Raw genomic sequence first — 25,602 nt, forward strand, 5'->3', positions numbered from 1 at the left:
GGGCGGTGACAGGCTCTCCCTCTTTAGACCTCAGCCCTGGTGCTCAAGGGGCACGGGCTTCTGTTCCAAGCCTTTAGACCTGAGGCACGAGAAAAACCCCACTTGCTAGGCGGGGTGGGCCCTGCCGCCTGCCGCTGGGCGTGGGCGCACCGACCAGAGCAGAGGCTGAGTGGGGCGCCTGGAGTCGGAACGGGCCTGCACAGCGCGCCTTTGGGCGCCTCTGGTCTGGTCCAGGCGTCCAGGCCTGACGGGATGGCAGGGGTCCCGGTCCTGGTGGTTTCTCTCAGTGCCTCACCTGAAGACTAGAAACAGTGAGGCGGCGGGCGTCACCAGACGGAGAGGCCACGGGCACCACGAAGGGGCTGTCGGGGATGTGCTCCTCATTGAACTTGACGGAGACCTCGTAGTCACCTGGGCAGGGAGAGAGTGGGAGGCTGGGCTGGGAGGCCCTGGGTCTGTGGCATTAGGGTTCTGCCTCCCTGGTCCCTCCAGTACCTGGCTCCTGGACCACATATGCCACACCACAGGAGCCGTCCTTGCGGTCCTCGAAGGAAATCTCAGCCTTGCTGGGCCCCTCGACAGCAATGGCCAGACCCCCGGCCCCGGCCTCCCTGGTCCAGATGCTGAACTCGGCTGCAGGGATGGAAGCCGCATGCTCAGGAGGTCTGTTCCTCACTCCCCCAACCTTGTTCCCGCCCAAGGCTTGTCCAGGGGCCCTAGTACCCTACCTGGCACTCCAGCTTCGGCCCTCTCCAGGCCAGGGCCCCCAGCTCGGACCTTGTGGGCACCCCCTTCCCCCAGGGGCCCCACGGTGAACTGGAAGGGGCTTCCGGGCACATGCTGGCCCTTGTACTTGACGCTGACTGTGTGGGTGCCCATCTCAGCCGGCACGAACCGAATGCAGTAGGTGTGCTTCTCCCCCTCCACAATCTCGGCCTCGTGGCTCTTGCCTGATGGGCTGGTCACCTGGGCGGTCATGTCCTGGATGTTGATTTCTGTAGGGCCAGAGGCACAGTGATGAGAAGGCAGCCAGTTTCCCACACTGCTGCTTGGCCAGAGTGACCAGGCCTTTTCCAGGCATTCCCTTAGCCCTACCTGGGATCTTCAGGCTAAGGTCACAGTGGCTGCCAACGTTGGCCACAGAGGGGGCTCGTCGCCTCCGAGTGATGCTCTCTTTCACTCGGCCCTCGCCGGTCACCTTCACTGAGAAGGGGCTGCCTGCAGGGGGAGGGCCCAGGTTACAGGGCTGCCATGGCTCTGGGTGGAGGGTGAACCGTGCCACACTCACCGGGCACGTGCTGGTCTGCGAACTTGATGTTGATGATGTAGTTGCCAGGCTCCGTGGGGCAGTAGGTGACCCTGCATGTGCCGTCATCCAGGTCCTCTGTGTTGATGTCTACTTTGCTGGGACCCTCGATGGACAGGCTGAGACCCCCATAACCTGCAGGAGGGGCAACCCTGAGTCAGGGGCGACCACAGGTGCTGCCCAGCCAACTGGCGGGCTGTTGCGTACCTGCATCCCGTGTATCAATGATGAACTCCGCGGGCTCAAAGGTGTGGCCCTCACGGAGGCCCTGGCCTGAGACGCGCACACGGCTGGCATCCCCAATCTCCGACTGGCTGATGACCACGGGGATGGGGCTGCTGGCTACATGCTGCCCATTCTTCTTCACGTGCACCAGGTGCTCTCCGGTCTCCTTGGGCACGAATGAGATGCCTGGCACAACAGGAAGGAATGGTGGTAAGTCAGCCCCGCTTGCTGAAGGCCCGGGCCCACCGCTGGCCCGCCAGCCCGCTCCTTACCCACGTGGCCATTGCGTAGGCGCTTGAGCAAACAGGGTTCCTCTCGGCCCGAGGGCGGGACCACAGTAGCTGTCAGCAGGCTGAGGTCCGTCTCTGAGATGTTGATGGGGATGTCGGCGGCTGAGCCCACCTTCAGGTGGGACATGCGCATCGAGTCGTCACCTGGCCATGGGCGGATGGGCATCCATCACTGCCAGTCCAACCATGGGAGGGGCGTGCCTACCTGCCCACCCTTTCTGACCCCCATGCAGTCTACCTGTGACCCTGGCAGTGAAGGGGCTGCCTGGGACGTGCTGCTCATTGTACTTGACGAGGATGCTGTAGTCGCCAGGCAGCACAGGCAGGTAGGAGACGCTGCATGTGCCATCTTGGTTGTCGGTGCAGCTGATCTCAGCTTTGGATGGGCCTTCGATGGCCAGGGACAAGCCTCCTGGAGAGAAGAATGAGGGGCCCCGGCCACCAAGCAGAGGCCAGAGTGTAACTCCATTGAAGGGGCTTTGCACTCAACTAAAAGTGCCGGAGAAGAAAGGCCTGGGGATCTACTTATGATGGAAGATTAGAGCCAAGAGTTTGGTTTGGTGTCCTCTCTGTTTAGGGACTATTTGTTGAAGGGGCTCGTTTGGGTTGAGAGGGGTGTCTATTCAGAGTGAGCCTCCATTTGGGATGTCTCCCGTGTCCAGCCCTGAGCCACCCGAGGGTATCTCGGGCCCCAAGATGGTAGAGGAAGGGCTCACCCTCGCCTGCATCCTTGGTGTTGACGGTGAAGGTGGCAGGCTTGTTGACCACACCGTGGGTGAGGCCAGGCCCATAGGCGGTGACATGGCCACAGTTGACATAATCCACATAGAACTGCAAGGGGCTTCCTGAGGCAAGGAGGGGGAGGACTGTGTGGGTCTCTGCTCCCCTCACCCCGGCCCCTCCCAGCCCTGGCCCAAGGTGAGGTAATAAGACAGGCAGGCCCACCTGGAATGTGCATGTTGTCATAACGGATGTCCATCTCATGCAGGCCAGCCTCACTGGGGGCATAGCGCACCGTCACAGTGCCATCCTTGTTGTCCGTGATGGCAGGCTGGGCCACCTTGCCCGAGGGCATGCGCACCTCGCCTGCAGGCAGCAGAGGAGCTGGGTCAGGGCAGCCTGCTGGGCAGCCCCGAGCTCTTGCCCTGTGGCTGCCCTGCCCTTGCCTTGTTGCCACTTACCGGTAATCTCACCCTTCTTGATGGTGAAGGGGATGACCAGATCGAAGGGCCGCAGGCTGGTCACGTCCAGCCCGTTGACTCCCACCAGGGGTCCCTCGGGGGCCTGCAAAGAAGACAAGTCTGAGGGAAGGGCTTCAAGGAGGGCTGGGCTGGGCACACCAGGAGGAGGCAGTGCCTACCCAAGTCTGCTGGCCACCCTGGGCATAGGTATACTGTGGGGCTAGCTGCTGCGGCCGCAACGGCGGCTGAGTGGTGGGCTGATCACCAGCCAGGGCCTGTGGGTCAAAGCAAGAGAGCTATAGTCTCGTCGCCCGAGCCCAGAACCCCCTGCCCACTGTGCCACCTGCCCCTTACCGTCACTTGGAAGGGGCTGTTGGGCACGTGCTCGCCGCCAAAGCGCACACAGATGATGTATTTGCCAGGCTGCGGCGCCGTGTAGAAGATGTCAAAGGTGCCGTCCTCGTTCTCCACCACATCCACGTCTACCTCTGAGCCGTCGGGTGTGCACACGGTGCAAGTCACCTTGCCCTTCCCGGCCGCCTTTGCATCTACTGTGATCAAGGTCTCCTCCCCGATTTGGATGGTGGGGCCGATGCCAGCACCTGAGGGGGCAGGGTTTGTCCCCAAGGGGAGGGCAGTCATGAGCTAGGTGTTCCAGTTGCTCGCTAGCCGCCCATCCTGGCCAGGCCCCCCACCCCTGGCCCTCCAAGCTGGGGACAGTGAGTGGCTTCTCAGAAGGCAGGAAACATTCTCCTGAGGCACCTCCGGCATGGTCCCTGATGGGGAGGGGCCCAAGAGGTGGCACCCGGGGACCAGGGAGAAAGGAGAAAAGGCGTGGAGGTCCACACCACCACTGCTATGGTCACAGCCAAGGGGCCCCTGCTGCCACCTGCAGCCCAGCCCTGCGTGTGGACGGAGGGAGTGCTGCGGTAGCGTGGGGTGTGGTGTCCCCCAGGCCTGAAGGTGACACTGGAGTTTCCTGATGACTGAGAGGCAGCAGCAGGACAGGCAGCTGGCCAAGCCAAGAGCAGGGGCAGCAGGCAGGCAGCGGGGTTAGCACAGAGCGCGCAGCCAGGGCAACAGCTGAGGATGGGGAGGGCCAGTGACGCTGTGCACTGCCGAGGAGTGTGGTGGCTTGGGGCAAGCTGTCAGCTGAGGGGTTGCACGACGCAGGCCTACTTTTCACCAGAGCCCACAGGCTTCCCTGCATCTGTTCGCCATCTCCCTAGTGGCTCCCAGTTACTTTCCAAGTTCAAGTCCATGGCCACTGGCCCAGTCCAGATGCTCAACTGTTGTACGACCCCTGCCCTCCCTGCCTCCATCCTCCACACAGAGGCTGGGCAAACTGAGGTCACTCGTTCAGGCAGGTCTCAACCCCACCATGGACTCCAAGGTATGCGACTAAATGCCCCTCCCCTCATCTTTGCACACACATCTGTAACCGCCCCCCAGCATAAAACTCCTGCACACATGCCTGTCCTTTCCCCCCAGCCTGCAGCTCCTACCTCCTCCACCCTGTGTGCACGCACCACACAGATACACGTCACCCACCAGCCTACTACAGCCGTTAACCCCCTATCCTGCACACACACTGTCACCCTGCTCACCTAGCAGCACCTCCTTCCTAGCCTGTAGCCTTTGGAGGCCCTGCCCCAGCTCTCAGCAACCCTGGAGTGGCTGGCAACCCTCCCTGAGGTCACTGCAGGGGGTGGGAGGCAAAGAAGGGCAGCTGGCAGGGGGGCTGTTCACCCAAGCATGAAGGCAGCAGGTGCACGGCACTGCACCCCAGCTCCTGCTCATGCACAGCACAGGCGCCCTTGAGGCCGAAGACGGACCTGCTGCCCTATCCCAGGCATGTCCCTGGGACACCAAAATCCCCAGACCGCAAAGCTCCCACAATGGGGTGCCCTCACAATGCACTTCACCCTGCAAGCTCCTGGCTGTACCCCAAATTCTCAAACCTCTGTGGTCCCTGCAGCCCTCCCCCGTCCCTCCAGAGAGCTGTAGCAGAGACTGCCTTGGGGGAGCACAGAGAAGGCAGGAGGGGCATGGGGAGTGGCCCCAGCAAGCAGCTTACCTAGCCCGTGACCTCCGATTGACACTGAGGTGAGAGGGCAGAGAGCAAGGAGAAAGGACAAGTGAAAGTGAGTCACTCCAGGGGCAGCGGGCCCTCGTTTCTAGGCATACCCGAGCCCCTGGGGGCTGTGCTCACCTGTCACCGTGCACTTGCTGGCGTCGCCTGTGGGCACGGCCCGCACGCGGTATGGGGAGAAGGGGATCTCATCGCCGCCATACTTGATGAGGATGGTGTAGCGGCCAGTCACATCAGGTACATAGGCCACCGTGTAGGTGCCATCCTGGTTGTCTTGGATGTGGGTCTTCTTGGCCTTGCCCTCAGGGTCCTGCCGTGGGTAGCACAGAGGCAGCGGTTGGCCAAGTCCTCAGCCCTGCCCCTCCGTGGCCCTGTTCCAGGAGCAAGGCTCACCGTGATCTGCACAGCCAACAGGCCCTCCCCAGCATCAGTGGCATCAATGGTGAACTCCACAGGCAGGCTGGCTGGCACACCGGTGGTGTTGAGGCCAGGGCCACTGGCCTTCACCTTACTGGCATCATGTGTTGGCAGCACCTTGACCTTGAAGGGGCTGTAGAGCCAGGGGGTCGGGGTCAGTCAGAGAGCTCCCGGCACCCAGCCAGACTCCTCCTCTGGCAGGCCTAGGGCTGGCCCCTCACCTTTGGGGGACCTCGTCGTCCCCATAGAGAACAGAAATGCTGTAGGGTCCCTCGCGGCTGGGCACGTAGTTTACAGTCTGGGTCCCATCAGCGTTGTCTACCACGTCCACTGGCTCCACCAGGCCTGGCCCAGACCCATAGCACAGAATCAACCTGCCTGCCCTATGATCTCCCCATCCATATGAAGGGCCCCCCGGTCCAGGCGCCAATCTCAGACTCTCTAACCCGCTCTTTCCCCTCCACCTACCACCCCGGTCAAGGGCACTGACCTTTGGGGCCTTGCACTTTGACCTGGAGTGGGGCAACACCCGCCTTGCTGGTGTCCACTTGGAAGGACTGTGGAAGGTTGGCTCGGACCTTGCCTGAGTTCAGGCCCCGCCCCGAACACTTCACCTTGGATGCGTCTGTCACATCATGCACAGGGACCTTGAAGGGACTGCCTGTAGGGCAGATAAAAGGTAGCAGTGACATGAGGTGAGGTGGGACAGAGGGGAGTGACCCAGCCCAGTCCCGTGGCCCTCCCCTCACCTGGCACTTGGCGGCCACCGTAGGTGACGTTGAGACTGTAGGTGCCAGCCTCATAAGGTATGTACTCGACTGAGCAGCTGCCATCCTTATTGTCCATGCAGGACATCTTGGCCTCAGAGGGGCCCTCGACAGCCAGGCCCAGGCCCCCAGTGCCTGCTCCCCTGGGTCCAAACACACAACAGTCACTCCCTGGAAGATGCCCCAGGGCGTGCCCCCTCCCTTCCAGGCAGGCACCCTCACCTGGTCTCCACAGTGAACTTGTTGGGCTGGTTGGTGGTGCCACTCTGGATGCCAGGGCCATGCACCCGCACTCGGGAGGGGTCACAGCCCTCGGCCACGGGCACCTGGAAGGGGCTGCTGGGCACAGGGCTGCCATCATAGGTCACATCCACAGAGTGCAGACCTGGGGGCAGACCAGTCAGGAGGTACCTGGCCACTGCCCACTAGCCTGCCCGCCCACTGGCGGCCCAGCCCCAACACTCACCCTCCTCGTAAGGTGTGTACTCCACTTTGTACATGCCGTCACCACAGTCCCGCACGAACGTCTCTGTCAGGTTCCCGGAGGGGTTGGCAATGCGGGCCTTGACGTGTGGCCCTCCAGTCTGGGTCAGAGCCCGGGCGTCCACACTGAACTCGGTGGTGGCTTCCCGGAAGACACCTGCAGGACACAGCAGGGAGTTAGGGTTCTAGGGCCAAGAGCACTACCCTGCCCCACTGTCTCCCAGGACAGCCCCTCACCTTGGCCCTCGACACCAGGCCCGTAGCACTGGACACCAGATGTGTCTACAGCGGGCTCCACCTGCAGCTTGCTAGGGAAGTTGGGCACAGGCTGGCCGCCGTACTTGATGGTGACGGTGTAAGACCCGGGGCAGAGTGGGATGTAGGTGATGGTGTGGGTGCCATCGCCATGGTCCTGGATGTACACCTCAGCTGGCAGCCCCGCCTCGGAGCAGATCTCAATAGTCAGCTCGGCGCTGCCAGCGCTGGAGCAGTCCACCTGGAACTGGCCCACCTCGCCAGCTGTGGCCCGCTCCAGGCCAGGGCCCGAGCACTTGACCTTGGACGCGTCGAAGCAGGGCACCACATGGGCCTTGAACGGAGAGCCAGGAATGTGGGTGTCGGCGAAGAGGATGTTGATGTTGTAGTCACCAGGCTCCGTGGGCACGTAGGACACAGAGCACGTACCGTCGCCGTTGTCCAGACACTCGAGCTGGGCTTCACATGGCCCCTCTACTGTCAGACCCAGGCCGCCCGTGCCTGCCCCTTTGGTATCAATGGTGAAGCGAGCAGGGGAGCCCGCACTACCTCCCTGCAGCCCAGGCCCGAAGGCCTTCACCTGTGGGTAGGAAGGAAGGAGAGGAGGTCAGGAGCCGAGCACAGGAGGCTGGATCAGTGCTCAGAGAGCACGAAGGAAGGCAGCTAGGGCAGAACTTCAGACGATGGGGTCCCTACTCCAGGCCCTCTTACCTTGCCGGGCTTAGTAGGGGACACGGCCTCCAGCGGGAAGGGGCTGCCAGGCACGGGCACTCCATCATAGGTCACCTCCACCTCGTAGGGCCCCTCCTCCCGGGGCACAAAGCGCACCAGGCTGTTGTCAGTCCCTAGGCCAGGCTCCACCTTGCAGGGCACCATGGTGCCGGAAGGGCCCATGATCTTGGCTGCCACTTTGCCTTGGCCACCAGCCCCCTTGGACTTGACTGTGAACTCCTGGTCTTTGCCGACGTCCACCTCTATGGGGACAACAAAAAGCGGTGGGAGGGAACTGGCTGTGGCATCCAGTTCAGGCCACCCGGGGGCCACAGCCTCCACCCCCTGTGACTTACTTTCTCCCAGGCCTGACACCTTGATCTTGCTGAGGTCCAAGCTGGGGGACACCCCAACAGAGAAGGGGCTCTTGGGGATGGGATCCCCTCCATAAGTAACATTGATGCCCACTGGGCCCTGGAGAGGTAGAGAGGACAATCCTCAGGCCTTGGTCCAGGGCCCCGCCGGAGAAGGGGCAGTGCTTAGGAGGGTGGCCCCAGGCAGGTCCCTGCCCTGCCTGCTATGCCCAAACACCTACCTGCTGCACAGGGGTGTACTTGACCGTGTATGTGTTGTCATGGTGATCTACAATGTCCACGTCCCGTGCCGCGTCCCCCTTGGCCAGGCCCGAGAACTGCACGTCCAGCTTGCCTTTGCCAGCGGCTTTGGCATTGACCGTGAAGTGGGTGGGTTTGCCGAGCTCGACTCCTGAGGGACACAGTGGCCTTGTAAGTGTGCCTTGGCCCAGATCCCCAATCACCCTAGCCCCCAGGCCTGCCCTCCCCAGGTTAGAGGTCTGCTCACCAGTGCGGCTGAGGCCAGGACCCTCTGCCTTCACCTTGCTGGCATCATGGGAGGGTTCCACCTTGACCCTGATGGGGCTGGTGGGGGTGGCCTGTAAGAATGGGGGTGGGACAGCAGGTGAGGAAAGCAGCTGGACCCCACGGCAACCAGGAGGGTTGAGCCAAGCAGTACCCACCTGGTCAGCGAAGAGCACCATGATGGTGTAGCTGCCAGCCCCACGGGGTGTGTACTTAACAGTGAACGTGTCATTGTCATTGCGGATGATGTCAAAGTCAATGTCAGCCTCGGCCGGGCCCACCACACCAGGGGCACATTTGATGCCAATGCTGACGTCGCCTGTGACAGGTGAAGGGGTGGAGGCCAGTCACATGGAGCTGACCCCACCTGTACCCGCCCCCATACCCACCAGCGCCCTACGCACCCTGGCCTGCCTCTGTGCAGTCCACGGTAAAGTAGGTGGGCTCGTGTGCCTTGAGCCCAGTCTTGGCCACGCCTGGACCATAGACTTTCACCTTGTTTGGGTGGCTGCCAGCGCCCACGTTCACCTGCAGGGTGCGGAGGTGCAGTGTGACCAGTCTGGGGAAGGCCGGTGGAACAGAGCCCTCACCCAGGTGGCCGGAGAAGAGGGGTAGCCCAACTGGGAAGTGAACCCCTCGGGGTTTCAATGGCTAACTTTCCCAGGCCTTTCTTTCAAGGCACCTGGGGATAGACTGGACTGCCAACCTTCTAGCAAGCAACTGCCTCAGAAGAAGCCTGGAAAGCCAAAGCGGTGGCAGGTGTGGGCAGACCAGAGTCCCCGGACATTGCCAGGGAATCCCGCGGGGCCTGGCCATTCTCCTGCTAGGTAGTCACCCTGGAGAATTTCAAGTAGATCCCCAAACTAATACTTGAAGGAGCATGTTCGTCATCGCTCTATTCAAAACTGCTGAAGAAGTAGACATGTCTTGAATGACTATTAAGAGATGAGCTTCCAGCTACATTGGGATCCCAGATGGGGACTCAGTCACCGAGAAAATGAGCCCTGATACATGCTAGGACATGGGTGACCCTTGAAAAGGTGACGCTGAGCTGAGGATGCCAGATCCCGGGCCACAAATATTGTCTGACCCCCTTTCGAACAAGCTCCTGGCTAGGTCCAGTCAGACGAGCAGCTGCTCACCCGGAAAGGGCTGTTAGGGATGCTGACGCCGCCCCAGGACACCATGGCCGTGTGCTTCCCGGGCTTCCTGGGCACGTAGCTGCAGCTGTACATGCCCTTGCCATTGTCCTTGACTGTGGCCTCCACAGGACAGCCCTCATTGTCCTAGGAATGTGGGAACAGGGAGGGAGCAGCCTGCTTGTCAGTGCTCTAGGCCTGGGGTGCCAGGCCCTGCCCTCTGCTTCTTGGGGTGGGGGACACTTCACCTGCACTTGGACCTTGAGGGGGGCCTTCCCTCCAAGCTTGGCATCCACTGTAAACTCCGCAGGCTTGTTGACTGCCACGCCGGTCTTCTCCAGTCCAGGCCCTCGGGCCTTCACCTACCGGGGACCAGCAAGACCTCAGGGCAGGGGCCAGAGGTGCAGAGTGGCTGGCAGTGGGCGGGGCCACCTAGCTGGCTTACCCTGTCTGGGTAGAAGTCCTGAGGCGCCTCTCGGATGTCTGCCATGAAGGGGCTGAGCCGGATGTCCTCACTGTTGCAGAGCACATGCACCGCATACTCGCCAGCCTCCTGGGGCCAGTAACGCACGTCACAGGAGCCGTCACCCTTGTCGTCACACTCAATCTTGGCCTGGGATGGCCCTTCCACCGAGAAGCCTGAGAGGGTCCCAGACCATCAGTGCCCAGAGCCTCAGAGCAGGAAGAGGGCTCTGACCCACCCCAGCCAGCCACAGCTTACCCAAGGTGCCCACGTCATCCCCGATGGCCTCCACTACGAAGTCTGCTGACTTGCCCACAACGCCACCTTCCAGCCCAGGGCCCCAGGCCCGGACCTTCTGGTTGCCACATTCAGTGCTGACCTTCACCTCGAAAGGGCTGGAAGGAGAGAGCCACCTGGGTGAGACGTGCAACCCAGGGGGGCAGCAGGCCTGTGCAAGACCCCAGGGCCCCCCTCACCTGCGCGCAATATTCTGGCCACCCCACGTGATGGTGACGGTGTACGTGCCAGGGACCGTAGGGTAATACTCAAAGCCATAGACCCCATCGCCCAGGTCCTTTTGCTTCACCCGCTCCTCGCCCTCTGTGAAAAATAAGGGACCTCAGGCCGAGCTCCAGGGGCCCCTACCGCCCCCCCTCGCTCCCCCCCTCACTTACTAGGGCCCTTGACGGTAACTTTCAGCTCGCCGCTACCTGCACCCTTTGTGTGCACCTTGAAGTCGGCTGTCTCCTTCACCCGCACACCCTTGGGCTGCAGTCCCCGGCCAATGGCCCGACAGGCACCAGGGTTACAGGCTGTAGGCCAAGGGGTCAGTGAGTGCCAAGGTCACCCAACCCTCCCACCCTCCCCCTAGGACAGACACAGGTGGGGGACCCCTGGTTCTGCTGTCACATCAGCCCCTGCCCCCCCACCTCCACCCCCCGGAAGACAGGGCAGGTCCAAGTACCGTGGCCCTGAGGGCAGAGCAGAGAGCAGCAGGTTTCTAGACAGCTGGGCCGAGCTCTTCCGAAGGTGGAAGCATGGAGAGGAAAGACAGAGTGCCACCGGGCAAGAGGAGGAGGACAGGGAGCCGCAGGGAGAAGAGAAGGCACGGCCAAACAGCGGAAGCGCAGGAGGCCGAGGGTGAGGCTGCATCCGGCCACCCAACCAGCCCTTGCCCTGCCGCAAAACACCCAGGGCAGAGGCCAGGGAGGCCGGGGCCAGCCTACCTTGGCCCACAGTGACGGTGTAGGGGCTGCGAGGGATGGGGATGCCGGCAAAGGTGACATGAACTGTGTGGGCACCCTCCATGGTGGGCTGGTAGCTGCAGCGGTACGTGCTGTCGGGACGGGCCTCCACCTGAGGCTCCACGGTGCCCTTTTGTCCAGTGGGGTCCTGAATGGTGACCTCGACCTCGCCCGTGCCCGCTCCTGCCGGGAGTGTTGGCTCAGCTGGGGACCCACCACAGCTCCCTCCACCGCGCCCCCCTCGGCCATCTGCTTACCGGCTGTGAAGATTTCAAAGTACGTAGTCTTGTTGGCAATGTTGCCACTGGGCTCCAAACCAGGACCCTGGGCAGTCACCTTGCTGGCATCACCCTGCGACTTGTCCACATACACCTCAAAGGGACTCTTGGCAATGTGCTGGCCGGCGAAGAGCACGGTGACCTGTTTCCAGGAGGGGCCAGCTGTGAGGACCAGGCTGGGGCCCTGCAGCCACCCCTTCCCAGCTTCTTGGGGGCTGAGGGCTCACCTTGTGGGTGCCCGTCACCTCAGGGATGTACCAGACAGAGAAGGTCCTGTTCTTGTCATTGTTGGCAGTCACCTTTGCCTGTGAGGGAAGCCCATGATCCTCTGCTGAGAGGTGCCCCACCCAATGGGGCCTGCCACAGTCCCCTCCTGCCTACTGGCATCCCTACCTCCTCCTGGTGGCCCGCTGGGTCCTCTACGTACACCAGGACCTCGCCCTGGCCAGCACTTCGGGTCTCCACAGTGAACTCTGCCCGCTTCTTCACCATATTGCCTGTGGGCTCAATGCCTAGGAGCAGGAAGGAGGCTATAAGGCCACTGCACAAATGGCTCCACCCGCCACCCCTCACCCTGGGGACCAGGATGTCTCCCTCCTCCTTTGCCTTTTTAGCCAAGCACCTTATACACCCATGGCAGGAAGCCTATCAGGAGGACCAAGCTGCACAGAGCTGTGGGGCAGACCTGGTCTGTTTCTGGAATACTAGCTCTGCCACCCTGTTCATGCAAGCCCCTGCCTGGGTCCCTGATTCCCAGTGTTCCCACAGCAGATCTGTTGCCTGAGCCTGGCTCAGCCGCATTAGCCTCAGTGGGCTCTGGTATGACCAGCTTGGGCAGCTGGAGGAGCCGAAACCACCTGATGGAGGCAAGGTGCCCGCAGGGAAGGCCGCCCTGCCCCCCTCACCTGGCCCATAGGCACGTGCTTTCTTTGGGTTGAGTTTGGGCCGCAGGGGCGCGCCTGGCTTCAGTTTGGCCTTCGGGAACTGGGACAGGTAGGTCATGACGGAGTGCTCGTCGACATTGGGGTCCACAATCTCTTCAGGGGTGATCACCTGCCACAGGGGGGGAGACAGGAATCATGGAGCCCCTGCACCTTGATGGCTACTGTATCCAACCTTGGTCAGCCTGGCAAATACCTGAGGGACGCCCAGCCAGTCGTCGGCCTGCTGCATGGCCTCCCGAGCATTGTTCACAGGCTTGCTGGCGTCCCAGGAGTCCCAGTCGGGACACAGGCCTGCAGGGAGGGGACAGCTGTGAGCCCCCCTGGGCCGCAGGCACCCGCAGAGTCCTCCCCCACCCTGGTGGGTCCCGCCCCGCCTCACCTGGGGCACAGCTGTCCACCAGCGCGCCCAGGGCGCGGCCACTCTGCCAGTCGCGGCTGAAGTTGGTGATGGGCAGCTGGGGCAGCTTGTTCTGGATCCAGCCCAGGAGCCTCTGCTTCGGCGTCTGCTTCTTGGCCTCCTCGTCCTCCTCCTCGTCCCACATGGGCATGGAGATGGAGTAGTGCAGGATCAAGGTCCAGATGAGGCCCAGGATCAGCTTCAAGTTCCCATCCACGATGGCCTTACTATCTGTGCGGGACAGGAGTGGCGGCCCCAGGTCGGCGAGGGGCCTAGCAGCCCAGGGTGGAGGTGAACCCTCAGTCCCAGAGGGGGTTGTGCATGGCCAGGGCCATTGGCCCCCCAGCCTGGGGGCTGCAGGGCGGGACGTGGGGGGGTACAGAGGTGAGGGGCAGACGCCTCTTGACACACATCACAATAGAGCTCAGTCTGGGGTCCGTGGGGGCCAGAGGCAACCCGGGCGCAGCCCTGGGCAGGGCCAGGGAGGGTCTGGACAGGCAGGCTCCCAAGGGTGACCGGTGAGTGTCGTGCACCCGTGGCCTTCACCCATCTCTGGGGGGCCTGGGGAGGGGGGCAGGTAGCAGTAGAGCCCAGAAGCTGAGCCCAACCCTGTGCTGGAGGCATGGGGTGCGGATGGGAGCCAGGGGGCGGAAGGCCATCTGAAGGTTGGGAAACTCCACTGCTGCCCTGGGGTGGGGGTGGGGTCGGGAAGTGAAGGTGTTGGGCAAGGACTCCTTAGTTATGTGATAGTGCGTGGAGCCCCCACTCTCAGCTAAATTGACAGCGGGTGGCCCTGCAGGCTAGGGCAAGGGAGGGGCCTGGAGGACTCAGCGGGTGGGCGGCCTGGACTTGACTCACTGGGGCTTGCCGGGGGTGACTGCCTGGCACAAGGCCATCCTGAGGCCTTCCTCCCCCCACGGGAGCAGGGGCGTGCCCAGCGAGCTGGGGTGGGGGACAGCAGGGGGTTTGCGGGTAGGGCGCCCCAACTCCTGCAGCCTCAGCAGAGCTCAGCTGGGGCCGCCCACCAGCCCCCCATGCCACCACCCTAGCGGGTGTCTGGGCCATGGGTGGCCGCCCAGATCACCACAGGGGAAGTGGTTAGGGGTAGTGCCTCCTCCACCCTGGGCGGGCACCCAGCACCCCTGTCACCATGGCAATCCTGGGCCCCACCCGCCCCCATCTGCTGGGGGGTGGGGTGCTGCACAGAGGGGAGGAGACCTGCAGGTGGGCTTTCTAGGAGTGGTCTTTGGAATCCCCTCTGGGGTTGAAAGTCCCCTAAGCAGAGGTGGTAGGGTCTGCTGAGTCAGCGGGGGAGGGAGGCAAGGTGAGGAGGGGGTGGGCCCCTTCAGAAGGGGCCATCAATGGGCCACAGTGGCCTGGGGGGGGTGGTCCAGAGCCTCCAGGACCAGTTGGGCAGCCCAGAGGGCCCGCCGACCCCAGACCTGGTCCTTCCCTTAAGCGGGGCGTGGGGAGCAGGGCTCAGGTCCAGGCTACAGGGTAGTCCTGGCAAGGTCCAGAGAGGCCAGGCCAGGCCCCCACATTGCTGGGCCTGCCCTTGATCCATATTAGGCCAGACTCTGCAGGGGGGCCCCCTTCCCCCTAGGAAAGGAAGAAGGGAAGAGGCCTGGGCGGGGAGAATGCCTGGTAGGATGGCCCCGCCCCCACCCTCCCTTAATCACTGCTGCTTTCCAACATTTTTTTGCCTTATATGGCAAAGCACTGGGAACCAGGCCTGCTCCAGCCAGCTTGAAAGAGGGAGGAGGGGAAGGAGCAGAGAGGAGGAGACCCCCCCACCACAGAACTGGGGTGTGGTCCCCCTGCCTCCCCACATCCGGTTGCCCCCCTACCCCCACCCCTAGGGATCTGAGATGACTCAGCTTGACTAGACTGAGGCTGGAACTGAGGGGTGGGCCTCATCTTGCTTGGCATTTAGCGGAAATAGCTGCCACCCTTGGGACCTGCCCTCTGTGTGGTGGGGGCACCTTCGCCTCTGTCACGCAGGGTCTGGGTTCAGGACGACCCATGTGGGGCAACAGGGAGAACCGCAGGACCTCTGGCTCCATCCTTGGCTCTTCTCCCCACCTAGGGGCCCCCATCTGGAGAGGATGCTCCAGGCGGCCTCCGGCCTCCGCAGGCCAGCCTATCCCGCCCAGTGACAGAACATTGGTTGGCCCTCCACGAAGCAAGCGCTGCCCAAGACGAAGCGCAAGCAAGGTGCTGCCAAAAGCGACTGCAGGCGCAGGCTCCCTTTGCGGGCCAGACATCGCCTATTGCTCCCAAGGTCCGGGGCCCGCCTTAAACTGGGAGTTGGAGTGTGCCAATCAGGCCTGAGTGAGCGTGAGGCCTAGACAATGGGCCCGGACCTGGGGCTCCCGGACCGCCGCGCCCCGGTCCCTGGCTCGCTCAGGCGCAGCCAGCAGAGACGGTGAGCTCAGCTGGGTGCGGGCCAGCGGGCCAGCGGGCGGGGCGCCTAGCGGTCCGCGGGCGCCTTTGTTCGAGGCCGGCGAGGGGCGGGCGGGGAGCGCGCGTGGGGCCCTCACCGATGGACACGAGCTTGATGCTCTCGCGGTCCAGGAACTCGAGCGCCACGGACACGTTCTCCAGCTGCATTTGACGAAAGGTCGGCCGCTGGTTGTGCTTACGGTGCATCTTCTTCTGGCTGAGCACCTCGAGCAGCGCGATGAGCCGCAGCCCATCGCTCAGGTCCGTCTGCAGGTTGGCGATGCGCTTGCTCACGCACTTGAGGTGCTCGTTGCACCAGCGCGTGAACGTGTTCTGCTGGATCTTCTTCCACGGAGCGTCCTCCGCCAGGTCCTTCTCAGTAGCCGGCATCTCGGAGTCCCGCGTGTCGGCGCCTCCACCCAGAGCCGCGCCCGCCGCGCTCTGGCCCGCCCGGGAGTGTGAGCTACTCATTTTGAGGCGCGAGGAGCCGGGGGCGGTGCTGCAGTCTTGGAGAGGGGACGGCCCTTTAATTAAAGTCGCAGGCACCCAGGATCGCACTGACAGAGGCCGAGAGCAGAGGTTGGGCTGCGGAGAGAACGAGCCCTTTAAATGCGGGTGGAGGGCGGAGCTCGGGGGCGGGGCTGAGGAGGGGCGGGGTTTCCAGGGGCGCGTCCGGCCTGCCCCGCCCGTCGGAATGCCCCCTGCGACACCCGCGTTATCCAGTTGGCCCTTGGCGGTCGCGGGACCCCCCTGGGCTCTGGGGAGGATGGCCAGCCTAAAAGGGACGAGGACGCGCCTGGGCCACCAGTCTGTGCCTGGGCCTCGAATCTGCACCCAGAGAAACGCGCGTGGGGCCCTAGGACTGGGAAGACTGAGCAGCGTCATGTGCGGGACAGCTAGGTGGCTGAGTCCACGCCATACAGGGACTTTCCTGCCTGGGTTGGGTTTAGGATAGCGCGCGCCCTGGAAGTTGCGTGGGCCTCCACTCGGGTCCCTGCACAGGTCCCCTGCGTCGGCGCCTGGGTACCTAGGAAAAGACCGAGGACCCAGAGCGGACCCTTGGGGCCAGCGCTGCCCAGGGCCAGCCTCCCATCCGAGGCCCCTGCGTGGAGAGCGAGAGGGAACGGCGGCCACGCGAGGGGCCCAGCCCACAGGCCGGCCACTTCCCAGACCTTTGTCCTGGCCGGCCCAGGCAAGGAGTCTTCAGACCCCCTCGCCTTCCCACATGGGCGGCGCCCACCGCCGCCTCCCTGCCTGCTTGCCAGGGGAGGAAGTGGGGCACTGGGCCAGGAGGCCGCCAACAGGCGCTCCAGGAGCTCTCAGCCAGCCCTCGAAGGGGCCAGGCGTGCCAGTGGGCCCTGGCAGAGGACAGGATGCCATGCGAGGTGGGGACGATGGAGTGAGGCTGCCTGCCCGCACCTCACCACCTACCTGTGGGACTGGGCGGGAAGGAGGGCACAGGGGCTTGGTCTCCTGACACATTGGCATAGAACTGAGTTGGAAGTTGGCTTTCTAGAGACTAAAAGGCCTGCTAGGAGCCGGGATTCTTAAAGCTGACTTGGTAGGCTGTTGATTAGTGGGTGGGGTGAGCAGCGTGGGGCACAGAGGCAATGCAGGGTGGCCCAAGGAGTAGAAGGCAAGAGAGGCTTCTGAGGAGCTGGGGATGTGTCCCAAAGGCAGATCATTTGAGACTGTGGGAGGCCCTGTGGAGAAGGGACGAGGGGCCTGTCCCAGCACAGCGCCACCCTGTGTACTGCGAAGATGTGAAGAGAGGGACAACCTGCCCCCCCAGGACCGCCTCCCCCTGTGTCACTGGCTTCCCCTTGGTAAGTGTCTCGAGGCCTCCTGCTGGGGTCTCTGACGCAGGTGCAGGCTCAGTGTGGTGCCATTCTGGGCTAGATTGGTGGGAGTAGGGGGCCTGGGGACTCCAGCATGTCATGTCCAAATATGGTTGATGCTTGTTTGGCCCTGGGTGTCTGCATGGCCCCTAATAGGATTTCCCCCACCAATGGTGGTGGCACGGGCTCCAAATGGCATTCCCCAGTCCTAAGACCCACTCTCCAACACTCTCCCCTCTGATTGTCAAAGGTGAAGGGAGGTTATAAAGGGGGCCCTGTAGGAGCCCTTGTCTTCCAGGCTATCTTCATTGTTATCTGCCCAATATCTCCGTACCCTGCCCCCAACTGGCAACCTAGGTTTCCAGCATGGACATTCATCCAAGAAGTGATTCTCTCTCTACTTAGTGCATTTAACAGGGCCCTTAGGATGTGGACATCTATTCCTTAGCCGTCAGACAGGATAGGGAAAGGGCGCCTGGAACTCTTCAGTGGTCAGTGTCAGCAGCAACGGATGCAGAAGGCAGGGTGTCCTGCCTTCCAGCCCTCAACACCACCCCCTGCCCCAAACTCATGGCATCGAGTGGATTCGAACTCTATAAGACAGGGTAGAACAGCCATTGTGGGTTTCCCATACCGTAACTCTTTACGGGAGTAGAAAGCCTGCCTCGTCTTTCTCCAGCCCAGCTAGCCCCAGGCTGTCCCTATTTGGGGCGTGAAGGGTGGACATGCAGAGGGTCCTTGCACCTAGAGGACAGAGTATATCCACCAGATGGCGCCCCACCCCCAAGCCCCCAGATCGGGCAGTCTCAGGAAGCCAAAATCCAGCGCTTTCATATTTTCCCTTATTTGGAGTAGATTCTTGGATGTGAGACCCACCCTGCTCCGCCCCCACGCCGGCTCTCAGACCCCAGGCCTGGCCCTCCAGAGGGGGCCCCCGAGTGCAGGGGCTATTCAACTGGAATTCCCCTGGTGCCAGCTGGTTGTAGGCCTGCTGGCCAGGAAGGACATGAGGGCCCGAGGCAGATGCCTGGCACAACCAGACTGGGCCCGGGTTGGCGCAGGGAATCTGCGTGAGGCTGGGAGAGGGCGCCCTTTTCCAAACAGCTTCTCTGTATCCACCTTGGCCGCGCGCACCATGTACACACGGCCCAAAGACAGGCCAGCTGACTTGACCAGCTTTTCCCAGCCTCGGTTCCGGTGTCTTGGGGCTCAGCCGATGGCTCAGGTCCTGAGCTGCACAAAGCCGCGGGATCAAGTCTGGAGGCCCGGCCACACCCCCACCCCAGCTTCACCGGGCGTGGCAGCCCGGAACCAGCAGGGAGCAGTGGGCGCCCTAGCTCCCAGGTGGCCACTCACGCTCAGCCCCCAAGGAGCCTGGCTCTGGCTTGCCAAGTGTGCAGGGACCCTCGGCCATGGCTCCGGGTCTCCTTGGCACAGACCCGCCCGCGCCAGGGAAGCTCGGGACCGCGAATCCTGCGCCCAACTCCACCTGGCCGAGCAAGGCGCACGCCATCGCCACCTTCACCACCCACGCCCCAGGCCCCGCGCGGCTGGCCTCCCGCGCTCACCTGCTGTCTCTGCGGGCTGCCGGCGACCGCGGGGTGGCGCCTGGTTGCCTGTCGCGCCCGTGCCTTGCTCTTACCCGCTCGCTAGTCCACTGCGCGCAGTGCGCCTCCACGCGAATGGCCCGCCGCTGCCCGCCTTCTTGTTGGCCGCACCCCCGCCCCGCGCCCGCCCCGCGCCGCCCGGCCCGGCCCGGCGAGAACGCCTTAATTGGTAAAATCGCCCAGAAGTCGGGGGCGGGGGTGCGCGACGAGCTGGAGCGCCCAGGCCTCACAGGCGACACCGCCCCCCGAACCCCCACCCCCACCGGGATGAGCTCACCCGGCGAGGCCGCCAGCACGCGGGTGGGGGGGTGGGGGACGCGCCCGGGCGCCTTCAGGGTCTGCAGGCCCCACGCCAGCGCCAGGAACTTGGAGGAGCCAAGAGTTCGCCAACTGGAAAGACTATCTCTCCCAGGGAGCGCCCCCCCCCCAGAGCAGCAGCCCCTAGCAGGGTCCCCATCTCCGCCCCAGTGGGTGTCTGGAGCCCTAGGGGCATCGGTCAGGGGCAGGTGCTCTGTGAGTGCTGACTGGGAACAAGCCTGTGCTACTGCACTGGAGCCACCGAGGCCCAGATGAGCAGACAACCTGAACCCACCCCTGGATCTGCTCCTGCGGCGGCGTGTCAGGCAGGCGGTCGCTGTGTGACCTGGAATCTCTGAATTCACACCCCCATCACATGCAGCCACACCCTGGCACAGCCTTGCCTGTGCCTTCCTCTTCAAAGTGCCATTGCCTTCCTTCGTCAGGCTACATTGCCTGTCTCTGCCTCAGGGAAAGCTGTACTAGGTGGTGCTCCTTTGAACATTTGGCCCACAACAAGACCCTTTTACACCCTGAGCCATTATACACACTCTGAGAGTGCACACAGATAAAACTGAAACAAGCAACCCACAAAAGAAGCCTGTGTCCCTTCACAAAACCAAGCTCACTGCCATAGAGTCGACGACGCATAGCGACCCTACAGGACAGGGTAGACCCCTTGTGCGTTTCGGGTACTAAAACTTTTTGGAAGCTTCTGATAGTTTCTAGACCTTGAGGTCAGCAACTCACTACACCTCCAGGGCTACAACCCCCCTGCTACCGAATGTATTTCGCTGCATAGTATTGTGGGATAGGATTCCCAAGCTTGGACAATCTCACCTTTGTTTCGAGGTCGGTTTGAAGCCCTGACCTTGAGGGTAGCAATCCAAGGCATAGCCTACCAGTACCAGCAGGCTCCTCTTACTACCCACAAGGCACTCTGATCTTTTCTGTCCTCCTCCGTTGTAAGTGCCATTGAGTTGGCTTTGACCCATAGCAACCCTGCGCACAAAAGAATGAAACACTATTCTGCTCTATTTCTTTGCCAAGGAGAAAGGGTAAGAGGTAGGGGTGGCCAAAAGAAAGGAAGAATGCCAGTGAATGGTGAGAGGGGAGGAAGGGAAGGCGGGAAGGAGGGAGGGTGTAAGGAAGGAAAGAGTTGGGTCACAACCCCAAATAAAGTCATTGGAGGCATCTTGCTGGTGCTATCAGCTAAGTGTTAGACTGCTAACCATAAGGTCAGACACTCCACCTCACCAGCTGCTTTATGTAGGAAAGATGAGGCTGTGTGCTCCTGTAATGTTTCACAGCCTTGGAAACCCTAAGCAGGGTGGTTATGAGTCAACATCTACGTGGTGGCCGTGAGTTTTGGATCTGCATTGATGTTGCAATGACCTTTCACACCTTGACGTTTAGTGGGTGCTTCCTAACAGTGCCAGGGGCTTCCTCTCTTCTGCCCCCACCAGCAGGCTATCTTCATTAGGTAAGGGAGTGGCCTGAATTCCAAGATGGAAACTTGCACACACAAAAGAAGTAGGATCTTTGAACAGAGGGGCTAGAGTTCCACCTCCATTTGAAACCTCTCTTTACTACTGCCCCCCCCAACACACACACACACCATTTGTGGGGTTTTTTTGCTTCTTCCAGGTTTGGCTGCAATGATGGCATCAGGTATCCCTGGTAACAATCATAGTAAAGGCATCTGCACCTGCATTCCTCTATCAGCCATCCCAACAAGTGTCGAGATGAACTGAGGTGACCCAGGGTTGGAACCCAATGAATTCCACGAGAGACCTTTCAATTCACCAGTCGCTGCTTTCATATTGATTGTGGCAATGTTCAGCACATCACTTTACACCTCAGTTATTATCGTACAACTTTTGTAATCATCCAAGCAATGCTTCAGTACATTTGAAAATCAATCAAAACCCAAATGATCTTTAATATTCTTGAAAAGAAAGTTAAGGGTCATTTAATATTTTAAGAAAACCCCTCTTCTTAGAGCATTAGTTGTCAGGTGGACAACGGTCTCTTTGTGTGAAGGGGTTTCATGGGAAAATCCCATCTTTCCATTCCATTTGTCCATGAAGCTTTTGAAGTCCCCTTGGATGCTGAGAAATGTGTTTATGGTGAAGTATTTTTCCCCCTTTCAGTTTTGCCAGGATCGCAAGTTGTACAATCCACTGCACAGAAGCCATCTGTTATGGATATAATTATGCCCCCCCACCCCAAATGTGGGCTGTAGATCCTATGCTTGTAGTTCCGCTGCGTTGAAGGCATTGTTTAGAAACAAGGCACACCAGGGAGGGGACGAGCCAGTCAGGGTGCGGTGTAGCAACGATGAAACATAAAACTTTCCTCTAGTTCCTAAATGCTTCCTCCCCACCCACTGTCATCGTCCCAATTCTACCTTACAAATCTGGCTAGACCAGAGGATGTACACTGGTACAGATAGGAACTGGAAACACAGGGAATCCAGGACAGATGATCCCTTCAGGACCAATGGTGAGAGTGGCGATACCGGGAGGATGGAGGGAGGCTGGAGTAGAGAGGGGAAACCGATTATAAGGATCTATATATAACCTCCTCCTTGGGGGGCGGACAACAGAAAAGTGGGTGAAGGGAGACGGCGGACAAGGCAAAATATGACGAAACAGTAATTTATAAATTATCAAGGGTTCCTGAGGGAGGGGAGAGCAGGGAGGGAGGGGGGAAATGAGGAGCTTATGCCAGGGACTTAAGCGGAGAGCAAATGTTTTGAGAATGATGAGGGTAACAAATGTACAAATGTGCTTTATACAATTGATGTATGTATGGATTGTGATAAGAGTTGTATGAGCCCCCAATAAAATGATTAAAAAGAAAAATAAAAACAAGGCAAATCTGATGCAAAAGACCTCTTAATTCTCAAGGGCTGCTCTAACAGAAAGACCACAGTGGAAGATCAATGTCAGGGCCCCCGATCTCTCAGCTGGTACTAGAGGTAGGGCCTTGTCTCCTTTCAGCATCTATGGGCCCTGTAGTCTTTAGAGATGTACCTATGTCTTGTCATTAATCTTCTCCTGGGTCTAGAAGTTTCCCAGCACAGGGTCTCTGGGTTCAAAGGACGAATTCCACACCTGGCTCTTTTCGTGGTGGTACTGAGGTTTACTTCTGTCTTCTTTGATCTCCTCTAAGATAAAAGGTGAAGCAGACCGTACCCCCAGGAGACTGTCCCTTACATCAGATTAGGGCTGTGATTGAAGGGTACTACATCCCCACCATAATCTTTGTGCATCTGATTAGATGACCACATCATACAGGATAATCTCATCAACACGTAAGTGCTAAACCAGGGAGAGTCATGGCCCAGCCTAGTGGACACATATTTTGAGGGGACACCATCAATACATGACAACCTTTTGAAAGTGTTCAAAAATAAGGATGTTACCTTGGAGACTAAGGATCACCTGACCCAGGCTCATGGCATTTGCAATGGCCTCGTGTGCATGTGAGAGCTGGATAATGGATCAGGAAGACTCGAGAATGGAGGCCTGTGAATGATGGCGCTGGTGAAGATACTGAATTCACCATGGACGGCCAGAGGAGTGGACACATTTGCCTTGGGAGAAGCGCAGCCAAAATGCTCCTTAGAAGAGAGGATGGCAAGAGTGCATCTCCTGTACTGTGGACATGTTCTCAGGAGGGATCAGGGTAAAGTAGAGGGATGAGCTGGATGGACACAGTGGATGGAACCATGGGCTCCGACAGAACAATCATCGTGAGGATGGCGCAAGGCCAGGCAGTGTTCCCTTCTGTGGTACATGGGGTGGCTGTGAGTTGGAAACTTGCTTTGCTTCTCTTTCTTTCTTTTTAGACACCGTGTATCATGAGTTCATTATAAAAGAGAGACATGTGGATGACATAAGGAAAGATTTCAGAACGTCAATGGAATGGGCAGCTTCGCATGATGCCATTTCACGTACTTGGGAAGTCCACGTACTTCCCAAGAATGTCACCACCTCGAAATAAGAAATTTGCCACCTAGAGCGACTTTGGTGCCTCCATCTGCAGGGAGCAGAACTTTATCTCTGACTTGTACACGCACTGGTTGAATCTCTCCACCCTTTCCTTTCGAGCCAGACCCAACAACTACTGCTGTTGCTTGCAGGACTTTTCCTTGAAATTTTTCTGGAAGTATAATGCCTCCTTTAACTCCTTTCCACCAATACTCGGTCAAAGAGGGGAAGAAGCTTTCGAAAGGCCTGTCCTGCCATGACGCTTGGGTGGTGACAGCAAGTACTTCTCTCACGCTACACCGCTGCACCCAGAGGCCCACCGGAAAACGTGTTGTTCTCTCTGTGTGTGTGTGTATGTGTGTTGTTCTTATTCTTGCCTTAGAATCGGCTGCTTTCACAGTTCAGTACCCTCACTGCACCGGTGATTTTGGGTACCCGTGCCTGCAGTCTCCCTTCCCAACTGTTCACCAAAGAAACATGTCCTCTTCTTCAGGCCCAATTCCCAATGTTTAACCTGGCTGCCTTTCCCAGGAACACCTCCTGGAGGACTTCAGGGTCACCCCTGCTTGGACACACTGAGGGTATGCTTCGAGAATGAACCACCAGATTTAGGCCCCATGTGATGGGATGCAGAGGGCCTCCCAGCTCAGATGGTCAAAGGCTGATCTTAGATGGAGCTGCAGAGTCAAGGGGCTGGGCTTAGGCTCCCAGTGCCCACTGGGTGGGCACAGGGTGACCATCCACGGTTCAGCTTTCTTGTGTCTTATGTGGAGGGAACCTTGCAATGGGGGCAAAGGGGGGACCTTCAGGCAGAGTGCCCAGGCAGGTGCGGGGGAGTGCTCCTTAGGGAGAAGGCAAACCTAGAATTCCTTGACCTCATAAGGAAACAGCTTGTATCAGCCTGGGAGGGGTGGCATGAGGGAGGACCAAGCAGGCTGTAAGCGCGCAGGACTCTGGGAGAGGGGCCAGCATTGCAGACTGGCTATGACTCTCATCTTGCCAAAACTCATGAGTCCCAGAGCGGCTTCTGCTTAGTCCCCAGCCCAAAGGGCCATCTCCTCCCTTGCCCAGCCCAGGGCTCGTCCTTTCTTCCCAGGGATGCCCCTCAGTCAGCCCCATACATCATGAGGATAGCTTTGAACATGACTGTCCATTCTTCACGCTGTACTAGGCAGCCCTCTCCTACCAAGGCCTCACCTCTTCCTACCCACACTCCATCGCTTGCCCCATTGACCCAGCTTAAACGCCTGGTTCTGGGAGGCTACACTCCAACTCTGCTGGGTGGCATTCAGTTCGGGGGTCAATGTGCCCTCCTTCCCGCCCAGTCCCACAGGTAGGTGGTGAGGTGCGGGCAGGCAGCCTCACTCCATTGTCCCCACCTCGCATTGCATCCTGTCCTCTGCCAGGGCCCACTGGCACGCCTGGCCCCTTCGAGGGCTGGCTGAGAGCTCCTGGAGCGCCTGTTGGCGGCCTCCTGGCCCAGTGCCCCACTTCCTCCCCTGGCAAGCAGGCAGGGAGGCGGCGGTGGGCGCCGCCCATGTGGGAAGGCGAGGGGGTCTGAAGACTCCCTGCCTGGGCCGGCCAGGACAAAGGCCTGGGAAGTGGCCGGCCTGGGCGGCTGGGCCCCCCGCGTGGCCGCCGTTCCCTCTCGCTCTGCACGCAGGGGCCTCGGATGGGAGGCTGGCCCTGGGCAACGCTGGCCCCAAGGGTCCGCTCTGGGTCCTCGGTCTTTTCTTAGGTACCCAGGCGCCGACAGGGTGCAGGGACCCGAGCGGAGGCCCACGTGACTGCTGGGGCGCGCCTGCTAGGTCCGGATAGCGCTCAGGGTCACGCCCAGTATGGCTAGTGCAAATGGGCGGTGCGTGACTTTTTCGCTCGGCAACCTCCGCCCCTTTTACGGGCGCTCAGCCCGCCCTATTCCCAAGCCCAGGCGCTGGCCGGTTTCCGCGGGTTCCGCTGGCACACAGTCCCCGCCCATCTTTAGGACCAACGCGCTAGCGTGTGACGTCTGCGATCGCCAGCCCCGCCCATTCCCGTCGGCGGTTAGCCCCTCCGCGCTTCCCCTTTCAGACAGGTCTGCGCAGCCTCAGTAGGCGCGCAGGCTCCGCCCCTTCCCACCATTTGACATCTCGCGTCCCTTCTCGCGTTTCCAGGCCCCGCCCACTTCAACCGCCTTGACTGACGTAAGGCCCGCCCCTGTCTGTGGCCCAACCCCCTCCGTTTGTGACGTCATGCTCACAAGTCCCGCCCATCTCCCCTTGGTTACCGCGTTCAGATTAGTCTGTGCCGGCCGACCTCTCACAGGCTGTGGTCCCAGCGGCGTACGAGCTGCCCAGACCTGGGCACCATC

The 25,602-nt window shown here is 60.7% G+C and overlaps 1 protein-coding gene across 2 annotated transcripts in view; it reads right to left on the bottom strand.

The window, feature by feature from the left end:
• FLNA (filamin A) overlaps positions 1 to 16,097 on the bottom strand; it is an 18,167-nt gene extending 2,070 nt beyond the window's left edge. Inside the window, exons 1-42 of one of the 2 annotated variants that reach the window (XM_004717559.2) lie at positions 15,611 to 16,097; positions 13,053 to 13,301; positions 12,867 to 12,964; positions 12,635 to 12,782; positions 12,123 to 12,241; positions 11,957 to 12,034; positions 11,709 to 11,871; positions 11,434 to 11,634; positions 10,882 to 11,019; positions 10,684 to 10,807; positions 10,466 to 10,602; positions 10,190 to 10,383; positions 9,993 to 10,106; positions 9,748 to 9,891; positions 9,010 to 9,133; positions 8,764 to 8,924; positions 8,589 to 8,679; positions 8,323 to 8,492; positions 8,084 to 8,201; positions 7,728 to 7,990; positions 6,999 to 7,596; positions 6,745 to 6,918; positions 6,501 to 6,663; positions 6,261 to 6,421; positions 6,002 to 6,172; positions 5,733 to 5,856; positions 5,488 to 5,644; positions 5,215 to 5,404; positions 5,080 to 5,103; positions 3,357 to 3,604; positions 3,182 to 3,277; positions 3,003 to 3,105; positions 2,767 to 2,907; positions 2,538 to 2,666; positions 2,060 to 2,233; positions 1,804 to 1,965; positions 1,514 to 1,717; positions 1,289 to 1,441; positions 1,096 to 1,218; positions 729 to 995; positions 496 to 633; positions 296 to 411 (exon numbers count right to left, since the gene is read on the bottom strand). In XM_004717559.2, coding sequence (XP_004717616.1) covers positions 296 to 411; positions 496 to 633; positions 729 to 995; positions 1,096 to 1,218; positions 1,289 to 1,441; positions 1,514 to 1,717; positions 1,804 to 1,965; positions 2,060 to 2,233; positions 2,538 to 2,666; positions 2,767 to 2,907; positions 3,003 to 3,105; positions 3,182 to 3,277; positions 3,357 to 3,604; positions 5,080 to 5,103; positions 5,215 to 5,404; positions 5,488 to 5,644; positions 5,733 to 5,856; positions 6,002 to 6,172; positions 6,261 to 6,421; positions 6,501 to 6,663; positions 6,745 to 6,918; positions 6,999 to 7,596; positions 7,728 to 7,990; positions 8,084 to 8,201; positions 8,323 to 8,492; positions 8,589 to 8,679; positions 8,764 to 8,924; positions 9,010 to 9,133; positions 9,748 to 9,891; positions 9,993 to 10,106; positions 10,190 to 10,383; positions 10,466 to 10,602; positions 10,684 to 10,807; positions 10,882 to 11,019; positions 11,434 to 11,634; positions 11,709 to 11,871; positions 11,957 to 12,034; positions 12,123 to 12,241; positions 12,635 to 12,782; positions 12,867 to 12,964; positions 13,053 to 13,301; positions 15,611 to 15,983 — 7,023 coding nt within the window. In that variant the 5' untranslated portion in view covers positions 15,984 to 16,097. The remainder of the gene's footprint in view (positions 1 to 295; positions 412 to 495; positions 634 to 728; positions 996 to 1,095; positions 1,219 to 1,288; positions 1,442 to 1,513; positions 1,718 to 1,803; positions 1,966 to 2,059; positions 2,234 to 2,537; positions 2,667 to 2,766; positions 2,908 to 3,002; positions 3,106 to 3,181; positions 3,278 to 3,356; positions 3,605 to 5,079; positions 5,104 to 5,214; positions 5,405 to 5,487; positions 5,645 to 5,732; positions 5,857 to 6,001; positions 6,173 to 6,260; positions 6,422 to 6,500; positions 6,664 to 6,744; positions 6,919 to 6,998; positions 7,597 to 7,727; positions 7,991 to 8,083; positions 8,202 to 8,322; positions 8,493 to 8,588; positions 8,680 to 8,763; positions 8,925 to 9,009; positions 9,134 to 9,747; positions 9,892 to 9,992; positions 10,107 to 10,189; positions 10,384 to 10,465; positions 10,603 to 10,683; positions 10,808 to 10,881; positions 11,020 to 11,433; positions 11,635 to 11,708; positions 11,872 to 11,956; positions 12,035 to 12,122; positions 12,242 to 12,634; positions 12,783 to 12,866; positions 12,965 to 13,052; positions 13,302 to 15,610) is intronic. The other variant, XM_004717560.3, reaches the window with a different exon arrangement.
• Between the last annotated feature and the right edge of the window lie 9,505 nt (positions 16,098 to 25,602).

The sequence above is a fragment of the Echinops telfairi genome, unplaced genomic scaffold, assembly GCF_000313985.2.
Source record: "Echinops telfairi isolate 266 unplaced genomic scaffold, ASM31398v2 ScPeMD7_7472;HRSCAF=8510, whole genome shotgun sequence".
Taxonomy (NCBI): Eukaryota; Metazoa; Chordata; class Mammalia; order Afrosoricida; family Tenrecidae; genus Echinops; species Echinops telfairi.